Below are 13,515 nucleotides of genomic sequence, written 5' to 3' on the forward strand. Positions count from 1 at the left end.
TGCCCCCACCTTACAGACTTCTCCCTATGCCCCCTCCTTACAGACTTCTCCCTATGCCCCCACCTTACAGACTTCTCCCTATGCACCCTCCTTACAGACTTCTCCCTATGCCTCCTCCTTACAGACTTCTCCCTATGCCTCCTCCTTACAGACTTCTCCCTATGCCCCCTCCTTACAGACTTCTCCCTATGCCCCCTTCTTACAGACTTCTCCCTATGCCCCCTCTTTACAGACTTCTCCCTATGCCCCCTCCTTACAGACTTCTTCCTATGCCCCCTCTTTACAGACTTCTCCCTATGCCCCCTCCTTACAGACTTCTTCCTATGATCCCTCCTTACAGACTTCTCCCTATGCCCCCTCCTTACAGACTTCTTCCTATGATCCCTCCTTACAGACTTCTCCCTATGCCCCCTCCTTACAGACTTCTTCCTATGATCCCTCCTTACACCTACTCTCAATGTCCACCAATTTTATCACAGACTGCTCCCATCTTTCCCATTGGCATCTCCCCATGACACAGCCTCTATCAGGCTGCTCCATCTCCCTCTCCGTATTAGCTGCCGCTTGTTACTCTAGAGCAGCAATTCCTCCGTGTCTCCTCCGTACGGCGATGTACACACAGGGAGTACGCCCCGCCCGTCTCCGATCACATGCCCTCCTTACGCCACTCCGCTGTCGCTGCTACCTGTCATGGCCAGCGCTGGTGTGGGACTATGCCCGGGGAGGAGGCGGCGGCGGCAGTGAGGCGCGGGTCACCCTCTAGCCCCTATGGATGCTATGTGCCCAGCCAATTCCCAGTGCATGTTTGCATTTCCAGGACGCGTGTTTGTGCTGCTGCTGACCAGTAGCGGGACTGTCCGCCTGCAGCATGCTGACTCAGCAGTCCCAGCGCTCTGAGATCCCAGCTGCAGATTCTACGGGTGAGTGCAGCCTGGCACTGCCATGGATGTGGGCGCCCGGGGCATTGCATGCATGTTGTTGTAGGTGCAGGGATGGGGAGCAGGGCTGTGACGTCAGCAGCACCCTGTACGTGCCGGAATGGCTGTCACTTCTGCACTGAATCTTCTCCTTGAGGAGCCTCCTGTATGTGATTAGTAATTGTGCCCTCTGGCACCTATGGGCACCTCTGTATACTGTGCTGCCCCCCAGCTGGATAGGCAGCCAGTGCTCCTAGTATTTCCTCCTCTGCTTTTCACAATATTATTTCCATGAATCCCTAATAACAGAACATTTGGCTTGTGTCATGGTGTCTCTTCCATCTCTGCACAATTTTCTTGCACCTTGTGCGATCTGTGTCAGACATGTCCCTCAGGCTGCAGCTCATTTATGAAGGTGAAATGCGTGGTGCCTGGTGTGGGGGTCCGCTCTGTCCTATGCGTGTCCCACCACCTATGCATGCAGCACATCCCTATAGCCACCACGTACATCTCTGTGGTCTATATCCTATATAACTTCTTTGCTGTCTGGGATACCGTTCATGACATTAAGGCTTTGTTCACATTGTCCATTTTTCTATTCCATTTTCATACCCAAAACAATAAAAGCTTTGTGTTTTTTTACGATTGATTGCTCTGTATTGGAAGCGTCACTAAGTGGCTTCATAGAAATCCTGTAATTGTTCATCTGATTCCACCTAAATATGCATCTTTGCCCAAATTTACTTTAGTGTGTCTGGGGGTCTTACTTACTGAAAAGGTGGCAGCATATCTACATTGAGAACCATTGATCAGACATGTTGAATTCAGCATGTCCGATCCCTCTTTCCTATGACACACATATCATCTGAAGAGTACATACACATCAGATTGTTGGCCGGTCGCGACCTTATCATTTGCAGGGACACTTTTAGGCTGGATTAACACACATTTAGGTTAAGTTTTGTGGCATTTTGCTTGGATTTTTATAAGCAAATTGGTAGTAGCCAGATGTTTGATGTCAGTCGTATAAAGGGGTTGTCCGGTCTCAGAAGAAAAGTCTGCAGTCACTTTATGCTACTGCCGGATCGTGATAGTGTACAAGACGCGTTCCTTCACGATTCCCTCTTTGTCTTGTGACCTTATGGAAGTGATTTGCTTTGTCTTCATCACAAGCCATCTACACTCCTGTGCTCCGCTAAATTCTCTTCTATTGCTGGAAGCCAGTGGGGATATTACTGCATATCACATATATATATAATTATGTGACCTTCCATACCGCATATATGTGGTCATGTGACCTTCCATACCGCATATATGTGGTCATGTGACCTTCAATACCGCATATATGTGGTCATGTGACCTTCCATATCGCATATATGGTCATGTGACCTTCCACCCTCATATATGTGGTCATGTGACATTCCATATTGCATATATGTGGTTATGTGACGTTCCACCCTCATATATGTGGTCATGTGACCTTCCATATCGCATATATGTGGTCATGTGACCTTCCATATCACATATATGTGGTCAAGTGACCTTCCACCCTCATATATGTGGTCATATGACCTTCTATAGTGCATTTATGTGGTCATGTGACCTTACACCCGCATTTATGTGGTCATGTGACCTTACACCCTCATATATGTGGTCATGTGACCTTCCACCCGTGTGGGGCATACTGGGGCATTGTGCGATTCAGCAGTCTGCAGTCACAGTGATTGCGACTGCAGGCTTTGCTTTAGACTGGACAACCCCTTTAAGCTGCCGTACGCTAACATTTTGGACAGGCGAAAAGGCTAATCCAAACCCTATCCTGTTGACTATTGCCAATTTTTCTTTACACTAATGAGTATGACAGATACTGGCCAATTGCGGATATCACCAAAAGTTGATCTGCCACGTTGGATTTTTTTGTATTTGGGTAATGTACTTAAAGGAGTTGTCCACTGCTCGAACAACCCCGTCTCAATCAGCATGTTTGCACCAGTAAAATAACAACACCTAAACTCGCCGCCAGTGCTAGTGCCGTTCCAGCGGTGTCGGCACTTGCTCACCTGGGGATTGCCTCACATTATGTCACGCGAGCCCTGTGCCCAATCAGTGCTGACCACTCTCCTTTGGACAAATCAGAGATCAAGAGGAAGTCAGAGCTGCAGCTGGTCACCCACTTCCTCTTGATGTTTGATACGGACGAAGACAGGGAGAGTGAAGTCAGCGCTGATTGGACACAGGGCTCTCTTGACATAACAATGTGATGCAAGCCCCGGGTGAGCGAGTGCCAACACCTCTGGAATGCTGCCTGCACTAGCACCGGCATTGAGTATAGATGTTGCTATTTTACTGGTGCAAACATGCTTATTTAGATGGGGTTATTCGAGTAGTAGACAACCCCTTTAAAAAGTTGTTCATGTCAAGCAACAGATCTGCATCACATCAATGAGAGGCCACAGGTCATGGTAGAGATTCAGAGGCCATTTATTTTTTACTTTTCTGCTTGATGTTAGGGTCATTTATCTGTTTTTTTTTACTGTCTTTCTTTGGTTATTTGGTTGGATGTGCACAAATTTTTCATTCAGCTATTTTGCTTGTCGTTGATATATATGTAGCCCTCCACTTCTTGGTGATTGGGTGGTTTGCGCCAACTTTTCTAGTGCCAGTCTCATAGACATAAATGAGGCTGTTAGCCCAGGTCAGAAGAGCTATGGATGGGCCGGGCATTGTGGCTGTAACATGGACCGTAAAATACACCCTACGGCAGTGGTCCCCAACCTTTTTTGCACCAGGGACCGGCTTGAAGCAAGATCATTTTTCCATGGCCCAGCAAGGAGGGGGTGGGGTGGGCGGGGCTTTGGTCATATGGGGGCGGGGTAATGGAGGGATTTGGAGTTTAGTGCATACTTATCATATAGTGTAGACCAGTTCCCCGCCAGGAGCTATGCCAGGAGCCCCACATAATGTGCTGTGCCAGGAGCCGCATCACTGAGGCCCCATCACGCCCTGCAGCAGGACAGGGCAGCTGTCCTGACAGCTGCTGTTCAGCTGCATTTACTTCATCCCAGGGGCGGACACAGACTGTAGTGGGCCCCAGTGCAAGAAATTTTTGGGGGCCCCCCCGCCCTTCATAAGGCAACAAAGTTATGTAAACATAACCCCCCCCCATGTGCATCTCTCACCCCCCCATGTGCAGCTCACCCCCCGTGCATCTCTCATCCCCCCCCCCGTGCATCTCTCATCCCCCCCGTGCATCTCTCATCCCCCTCCGTGCATCTCTCATCCCCCCCCGTGCATCTCTCATCCCCCCCCCGTGCATCTCTCATCCCCCCCGTGCATCTCTCATTCCCCCCGTGCATCTCTCATTCCCCCCGTGCATCTCTCATTCCCCCCGTGCATCTCTGATTCCCCCCGTGCATCTCTCATTCCCCCCGTGCATCTCTCATTCCCCCCGTGCATCTCTCATTCCCCCCGTGCATCTCTCACCCCCCGTGCATCTCTCATTTCTCCCCTCCCCCCCATGTGCATCTCTCATCTCTCCCCTCCCCCCATGTGCATCTCTCATCTCTCCCCTCCCCCCCATGTGCATCTCTCATATCTCCCCTCCCCCCATGTGCATCTCTCCCCTGCAGCCCCATGTGCATCTCTCATCTCTCCCCTCCCCCCATGTGCATCTCTCATCTCTCCCCTCCCCCCCATGTGCATCTCTCATCTCTCCCCTCCCCCCATGTGGATCTCTCATCTCTCCCCTCCCCCATGTGCATCTCTCATCTCTCCCCTCCCCCCATGTGCATCTCCCATTCCCCCCACTCCTAGTTAATTGTATTTAAAAAAAAATAAAACTTGTTATACTTACCCCCATGCGATCCCTGCAGAATCCTGGCGCTCGTCCAAATCGCTGACACCAGGTTCTCCTGCCTTCCGGTCATGTGACGGCGCCGTCACATGACCGGAAGTCAGAGGAATTATGAGATGTCCTGGACCCGGCGCTTTGCATGGGGCCGGGGGCCCCATGAGGAGAGAGACGCACAAGAGGGGGCTCCGAGGGGGCTCCTACCGGCCGGGCCCCATACTGGAGTCAGGGCAGTCATGCCCTGATGGCGGCCCTGCTGGAGGCTGGAGGGGCCCCCTCTCCCTCGGGGCCCCCGTTCAATGAACCGGCTGCACGGGCGGTAGTTCCGCCCCTGCTTCATCCTGCTTCAGGACCTGTGGTGACATCACAGTTATGTACCTTGATGTCATCACAGGTCCTCTACAGGTCTACCCTGCGGGAGTCTAGAACAGCGGGCAGCATCCACCCCACACAGTGTGCTCTGAGCCACCACAGACCAGAGAACACTGTCAATGTTTAGTGATTGTCTGTGGCGGTGCCGCGGACCGGCTGAAAAACCCCAACGGCCTGGTCCTGGTCCGCGGACCGGCGGTTGGGGACCTCTGCCCTACGGCATATAACACATCATCCCTTTAACATAATTGAAGAGCTTCTCTGGTTAGTCTTAAAATAGATTGTCTTATGGTTTTAATAAATCATATTCCTATACCACAAATGTATACAGGGAGGAGCTGCCATCCAGGGGACTGAAGCAGCATTGCATTACTTTTAGCTCTGATCGTTATTTAACCTTTCCACAACCTGCTCATGGTTATTACGTCTTCACCTTTTTGTAGCTTCACCGAATTTACAGTTGCAGTCTAATGCAGAGCGTCTGAGACTGTAAAGTGGGTCCTACTGATGAAGCCCCCCGCCATTGTTAGTGAGGGTTAGCGCCTGTCGGTGCACTCATGTCTCTGAATCCACCGAAAAACACACACCCCAAACTCGGAGTTTGCTTTATTAAACTCAATGGTTCCATCAGGGGCCACGGCTGATTCCTATTCTTCAGTGATTCAGATGGCCTTTATATGACTAATATAATCTTCTGTGGTTAGGCACTGGCGCAGCGTGGGTTGCCAGTGTCCGGAGCAGAGGTTAGGATATGAGCAAAGTAACATTTATTATGAATGTTATTTTTTCATTCTGGAGTTTCTCCAGCAGGTTTCACCTATCACAAAATTGCCAGTTGTGGGAGAGAACAACGCAGCCTTTGTCATCTCAGTTGCTGCCTATGCAGTGCACAGCAGCCAATGACAAACAATCAACACATGGTTGCTTTCATCATCTAGTTTTTCGGACTTTGGATGGTGCCCCTGTGGCTCTCTAAGAAGAGTAAAATTTTGCTCCACTATAGGATTTGGCGTCCAGGACAACTGCCCCTCTGGCCTCCCCATACACTACTCCAGGAGAAATTTTGAAAGTAAATGAAATAGTAACTACACTTTTATCTTCTTCTTGTAAATCAAAAGTATGAGTGGAGATAAGAAACTTTGTAAGAGAAATATTAGAGTTGAGCTAAAGTTTTGGTCTCTCAGCCACACTGGTAGTCTGTGGCTGCCAGTCCAGAGCACTGTGGACCTCCTACTACCTGCGGCATCCCAGCAGCCCTTCTGATTAGTAAGTCCAGTGATGTCATTATATTGTGACACATGTATGATGTCATAGGGGTCCACAAATAAGAAGAGGCTCCAGGGAGGACACAGGCAGTAGGAGGCTCAGAGTGCTTTTGTTTTTATTCATCTCATTCATTCCCAAAAATTTGTCAAGTCTATGATTTTAGTGAGGGAAAATACCACAGCCTTTGCCTATATTAGTCTACGGAGAGAAAGGAGGGAAAATGCGGAGGCTTTTAGAGCTGAGGAAAAATAAGCTAAAATACTGTGCCTTGTGAAAGTATTTGGCCCCCTTGAACTTTTCTACCTTTTTCCACATTTCTGGCTTCAAACATAAAGATATAAAATTCTAATTTTTTGGGAAGAATCAACAACAAGTGAGACACAACCGTGAAGTGGAACGAAATTTATTGGATATTTTAAACTTTTTTTTAAAAATTAAAAACTGAAAAGTGGGGCATGCAATATTATTCGACCCCCTTGAGTTAATGCTTTGTAGCGCCACCTTTTGCTGTGATTACAGCTGCATGTCACTTGAGGTATGTCTCTATCAGTTTTGCACATCGAGAGGCTGAAATTCTTGCCCATTCTTACTTGCAAAACAGCTCGAGCTCATTGAGGTTGGCTGGAGGGCGTTTGTGAACAGCAGTTTTCAGCTCTTTCCACAGATTCTCGATTGGATTCAGGTCTGGACTTTGACTTGGCCATTCTAACACCTGGATACGTTTATTTTTGAACCATTCCATTGTAGATTTTGCTTTATGTTTGGGATCATTGTCTTGTTGGAAGATAAATCTCTGTCCCAGTCTCAGGTTTTTTGCAGACTCCAACAGGTTTCTTCCAGAATGGTCCTGTATTTGGCTCCGTCCATCTTCCCATCAGTTTTAACCATCTTCCCTGTCCCTGCTGAAGAAAAGCAGGCCCAAACCATGATGCTGCCACCACCATGTTTGACAGTGAGGATGGTGTTTTGAGGGTGATGAGCTGTGTTGCTTTTACGCCAAACATATCGTTTTGCATTGTGGCCAAAAAGTTCGATTTTGGTTTCATCTGACTCCACATGTTTGGTGTGTCTCCCAGGTGGCTTGTGGTAAACTTTAAACAAGACTTTTTATGGCTATCTTTGAGAAATGGCTTTCTTCTTGCCACTCTTCCATAAAGGCCAGATTTGTGCAGTGTATGACTGATTGTTGTTTTATGGACAGACTCTCCCACCTCAGCTGTAGATCTCTGCAGTTCATCCAGAGTGATCATGGGCCTCTTGGCTGCATCTCTGATCAGTCTTCTCCTTGTTCGAGATGAAAGTTTAGAGGGACGGCCGGGTCTTGGTAGATTTGCAGTGGTCTGATACTCCTTCCATTTCAATATGATCGCTTGCACAGTGCTCCTTTTGATGTTTAAAACTTGGGAAATCTTTTTGTATCCAAATCCGGCTTTAAACTTCGCCACAACAGTATGTTGGACCTGCCTGGTGTGTTCCTTGGTCTTCATGATGCTCTCTGCACTTGAAACAGAACCCTGAGACTATCACAGAGCAGGTGCATTTATACGGAGACTTGATTACACACAGGTGGATTCTATTTATCATTACCAGTCATTTAGGACAACATTGGATCCTTCAGAGATCCTCACTGAACTTCTGGAGTGAGTTTGTTGCACTGAAAGTAAAGGGGCCGAATAATATTGCACGCCCCACTTTTCAGTTTTTAATTTGTTAAGAAAGTTTAAAATATCCAATAAATTTCGTTCCACTTCACGATTGTGTCCCACTTGTTGTTGATTCTTCCCCCACAAATTAGAATTTTATATCTTTATGTTTGAAGCCAGAAATGTGGAAAAAGGTAGAAACGTTCAAGGGGGCCAAATACTTTCACAAGGTACTGTAATTGAAGAGCTACGTATAAGTCATAAGGCAATGGTAGGCCCACCTGGTGAGGAGGATCCTTTAAGCCTCAGGTACGGGTGGGCACATGGGCCCCGGGTGTTGATGCAGGAAGGCACGTGGGCAGCGAGGACTTGGCACACACAGGAATCAGCAGGACAGATGAAGTAGAACCCAGCAGGGATGAATGCAAGCACAGATGGTGGCGCACACCAAACATAGGACTACTGCAGGGATGTCAAACTCAGATACACAGAGGGCCAAAATTAAAAGCTTGGACAAAGTCGCGGGCCAACCTTGATACGTATCAAAAAATGTCTACAATTGATGAAGTTTTTCCTTATCATCAAATATAACAAAGAACCTTTTCATATGGAAACAAACTTAAAGGGGTTGTCTCACGAACAAAGAACATTAAATCTTAAAATAAAATATTGCAATAGTATAATATGTAATGTAAGAGCAGTAAAAAGCATTTGTCCCAGTGGTCTAATTTAAGTAAGTAATAACAAAGCATAAAAAACCTTGAGTATGATGCCAACAAAAATGCCCCCCAAACACAGTAAGACACCCCCACAGTGAATTCCTCCACAGTACCCTCCACATGCATGGAATGATGACCCTACTGTACCCCCCTCCCTCTCAACCCACCCAACAAAGAATGGTGAACCCATCACAGTATGATTCACCAACTGGAATCCCCACACAGCCCTCCATACAGTACAATGACCACAAAGAGTCCTCCATACAGAATAATGGCCCCACATAGTCCTCCATACAGTATAATGGCCGCACATAGTCCTCCATACAGTATAATGGCCCCACGTAGTCCTCCATACAGGATAATGAGCCCACATAGTCCTCCATACAGAATAATGGCCCCAGATAGTCCTCCATACCGTATAATGGACCCACATAGTCCTCCATACAGTATAATGGCCCCACGTAGTCCTCCATACAGGATAATGAGCCCACATAGTCCTCCATACAGAATAATGGCCCCAGATAGTCCTCCATACCGTATAATGGACCCACATAGTCCTCCATACAGTATAATGGCCCCACATAGTCCTCCATACAGTAAAATGAGCCCACATAGTCCTCCATACAGAATAATGGGCTTCACATAGTGCTCCATACAGTATAATGGGCCCTACATAGTCCTCCATACAGAATAAGGCCCCACATAGTCCTCCATACAGTATAATGGGCCCCACATAGTCCTCCATACAGAATAATGGGCCCCGCATAGTCCTCCATACAGTATAAAGGCCCCCACATAGTCCTCCATACAGTATAATAGGCCCTGTATTGCCTTCCATACAGTTTAATAATAATATTTTTTTTATTTCTATAGAGCCAACATATTCCGCAGCACTTTACATTTTAGATGGCCCCACATAGTCTTCCGTACAGTATAATGGGCCGTGCATTGCCTTCCATACAGTATAATGGCCCCACATAGTCCTCCATACAGTATAATGGACCCTGCATTGCCTTCCATACAGTATAATGGCCTCACATAGTCCTACATACAGAATAGTAGGCCCCACATAGTCCTCTATACAGTGTAATGGCTCCACATAGTCCTCCATACAGAATAATAGCCTCACAAAGTCCTCTATACAGTGTAATGGCTCCACATAGTCCTCCATACAGAATAATGGGCCCCACATAGTTCTCCGTACAGTAAAATGGGCACCACATAGTCCTCCATACAGAATAATGGCCCCACATAGTCCTCTATACAGAATAATCGCCCCACATAGTCCTCTATACAGAATAATGGCCTCACATAGTCCTCTATACAGTATAATGAGCCCACATAGTCCTCCATACAGAATAATGGCCCCACATAGTCCTCTATACCAAATAATGGCCTCACAAAGTCCTCTATACAGTATAATGGCTCCACATAGTCCTCCATACAGAATAATGGGCCCCACATAGTCCTCCGTACAGTATAATGGGCCCCACATAGTCCTCCATACAGAATAATGGCCCCACATAGTCCTCTATACAGAATAATGGCCTCACATAGTCCTCTATACAGTATAATGGCTCCACATAGTCGTTCATACAGAATAATGGCTCCACATAGTCCACTATACAGAATAATCGCCTCACATAGTCCTCTATACAGTATAATGAGCCCACATAGTCCTCCATACAGAATAATGGCCTCACAAAGTCCTCTATGCAGTATAATGGCTCCACATAGTTCTCCATACAGAATAATGGGCCCCACATAGTCCTCCGTACAGTATAATGGGCCCCACATAGTCCTCCATACAGAATAATGGCCCCACATAGTCCTCTATACAAATCAATGGCCTCACATAGTCCTCTATACAGTATAATGGCTCCACATAGTCCTTCATACAGAATAATGGCTCCACATAGTCGTTCATACAGAATAATGGCTCCACATAGTCCACTATACAGAATAATGGGCTCACATAATCCTCTATACAGTATAATGGCTCCACATAGTCCTCCATACAGAATAATGGGCCCCACATAGTCCTCCGTACAGTATAATGGGCCCCACATAGTCCTCCATACAGAATAATGGCCCCACATAGTCCTCTATACAGATCAATGGACTCACATATTCCTCTATACAGTATAATGGCTCCACATAGTCCTTCATACAGAATAATGGCTCCACATAGTCGTTCATACAGAATAATGGCTCCACATAGTCCACTATACAGAATAATGGGCTCACATAATCCTCTATACAGTATAATGGCTCCACATAGTCCTCCGTACAGTATAATGGGCCCCACATAGTCCTCCATACAGAATAATGGCCCCACATAGTCCTCTATACAGATCAATGGACTCACATATTCCTCTATACAGTATAATGGCTCCACATAGTCCTTCATACAGAATAATGGCTCCACATAGTCGTTCATACAGAATAATGGCTCCACATAGTCCACTATACAGAATAATGGGCTCACATAATCCTCTATGCAGTATAATGGCTGCACATAGTCCATCATACAGAATAATGGCTCCACATACGATAATCCTCCATACAGAATTACCGCCTGATGTCACGGGCCAAATATACTCACCCTGAGGGCCAGATTTGGCCCGTGGGCCAGAGTTAGACATGTGTGGACTAGAATCTCAATCTCAAGACACAGGTGTGTGTCTAAATGGGCCTTAAATAGGTCTACGGAGAGGATGTCATTGATCCACTCAAGGCAACTTGCAAAACCCGACGTGGAGCACAACAGACCCAGGGGAAGGAAACGAAGCCTGTGATACCCGGTACAGGTGTGTAACCGGCAAGAGATGGTGCTAGTTCCCATGTAACACACAACAGCGTATTCTGAAAAGTCACCTGAAAGTGCAGTTACACAGGTCGGCGGCTAAAGATCTGTGCAGCTGCTACATAATGCACCACGACCAGAGCAGCAAGTTGGATTCTTTGCAACTTGCTTGTTGCGGTACTGTAGGGATCTCAAAGCAACTCCAGCATTATGCTGCTGTGTAGCAGTGGCACATAGTGATGTTTGGCCGTATGACCTGTGCCACGGGTCGAATTCCTCATGTAGCCTCAGCCTTAAGGTTGTTTTTATAAAATGTGGCCTGTATTATAAGCAGAGTGAGGCACAGGCAGCATCATGTTCTGGTTGGGGAAGCCCCATTGGAAGAACATTAAAAAGCCGCGCTCCTATTATATTCCAATTAGTTGAATTGTTTTCATAACAAGCTGGAAGAATTTGGCTCCTTTCTATGATTTTCCCACTGCTGCCCACCTCGGTACGGTCAGTACACTAAAGGACTCAGGTAGTATTTATCAAGGCTGGTGGTATCACATGCCAGTCTGGGACCTATAGCCCGCTGGATGTGCCAGATTTATTAAGAGGCGCACAACTTTTAATGATACCGGCGCATCTTTTGAGCAGTCTGTGCACTGGGAAATTAAATCTGTACAATTATGTTCTGAAGTCGACAAAAAGTCTCCTGTTGTGCTAATACCACTTGTGACAAAATGTGCTACTTTTGCATGCAAGAAAACTTGCGTCAAGAGGGTGATAAATTCGCCCCTTCTGTTTTATGCACCTGCATTAATGGAAAGTAGGGTCCACAACAGCCCTCCTTTCTGCAGTGACAGGTATGAAAATAAGTGTGTAGTGAAGAAGTGAACTCTTAACCACATTTGGAGAATGGCCTGATTGATTCTAGACGTGGTGTAATGACGGCAGTGTACAGGGTACCAGGACTGCCAACCGTCCAGAAAATACAGTGCAGTTTACAGTGACTGCAGCTGATGTCTATCAGAATTATTGGCTGCAGACATGGATCACTTATAATCTTAATGATCTATTATGGTTTTGCAATGTGTTAGTATTAAAATATTGTCTGTCTGTGATAAAAAGTAAAGTTGGCGACCCAACAGGGTACTGGTTCTGTCATTACTGGCGAGATTAAGGTATAAACCAGTCCCGGCATCAGCACCTGGCGCACCCAGGCAAGTGCCGGGGCCCTGAGCAGGTGGGGGGCCCACTCGACGTCGGGCAACCCGGCACGCTATGGGACTCGTGAGCAAAGGAGAGCGGTTCCAGCACCTGCGACTGCCCCTGCTTGGTCAGGGACCCAGCAAAATACTTACCTCCCCCCGAGCCGCCACAGGTCCTGTCTCTTCCGCGTCTCCTGACTGTGATGTCTCAGGTCAGAGGGCACGATGACGTCTTTCCACCGCGACCTCTGCTGAGCAGTCACAGAGCAGAGAGCAGGAAGACGGTGACGATGAAGAGTCCGGAGCAGCAGTGACAGCAGGAAAGGAGAGGTGAAATCTTTGGCATTGTACTATATATGTATATATATTTCTCTGCAGTATCTGTGCATCATGAATGTATGTGTTAAAGGGGCCCGCTGAGACTTTTTTGCCTGGGGCCCATGAAAACCTGGAGCCGGCCCTGGTGTAAACACATCATGCTCTTTCATGTGTATTTTGGTGTAAATTCTACCACAAAACCTATGTGGAATCTGCATTCTATTCATGTAAATGTTTTTTTCTTTTGGAACCCTTTTTCACTTGCTTTGGAAATGTTCTGGGCTGGCTTTTGTTGATGCATCGGAAAACCTAGATCCTGTAGAGATCTAGGTTTTCCAATGTAGTAGCAGGGCTAATTCTGGTGTGAATCCACAGCAGTGCATACTGCAAATACTGCAAAAGAGCTTAAGGTCAGATTCCGATTTTTGTAG

The 13,515-nt window shown here is 47.0% G+C and overlaps 1 protein-coding gene across 1 annotated transcript in view; it reads left to right on the plus strand.

Annotated features, from left to right (window-relative positions):
• The first annotated feature begins 624 nt into the window (after nucleotides 1–624).
• Nucleotides 625–13,515, plus strand: part of TMEM255A (transmembrane protein 255A) — a 68,122-nt gene continuing 55,231 nt past the window's right edge. Inside the window, exon 1 of the mRNA XM_073641079.1 lies at nucleotides 625–920. Coding sequence (XP_073497180.1) covers nucleotides 869–920 — 52 coding nt within the window. The 5' untranslated portion in view covers nucleotides 625–868. The remainder of the gene's footprint in view (nucleotides 921–13,515) is intronic.

This window comes from Phyllobates terribilis, unplaced genomic scaffold (genome assembly GCF_046119375.1).
Source record: "Phyllobates terribilis strain yellow unplaced genomic scaffold, ASM4611937v1 Scaffold_7__3_contigs__length_470593459, whole genome shotgun sequence".
NCBI lineage: Eukaryota > Metazoa > Chordata > Amphibia > Anura > Dendrobatidae > Phyllobates > Phyllobates terribilis.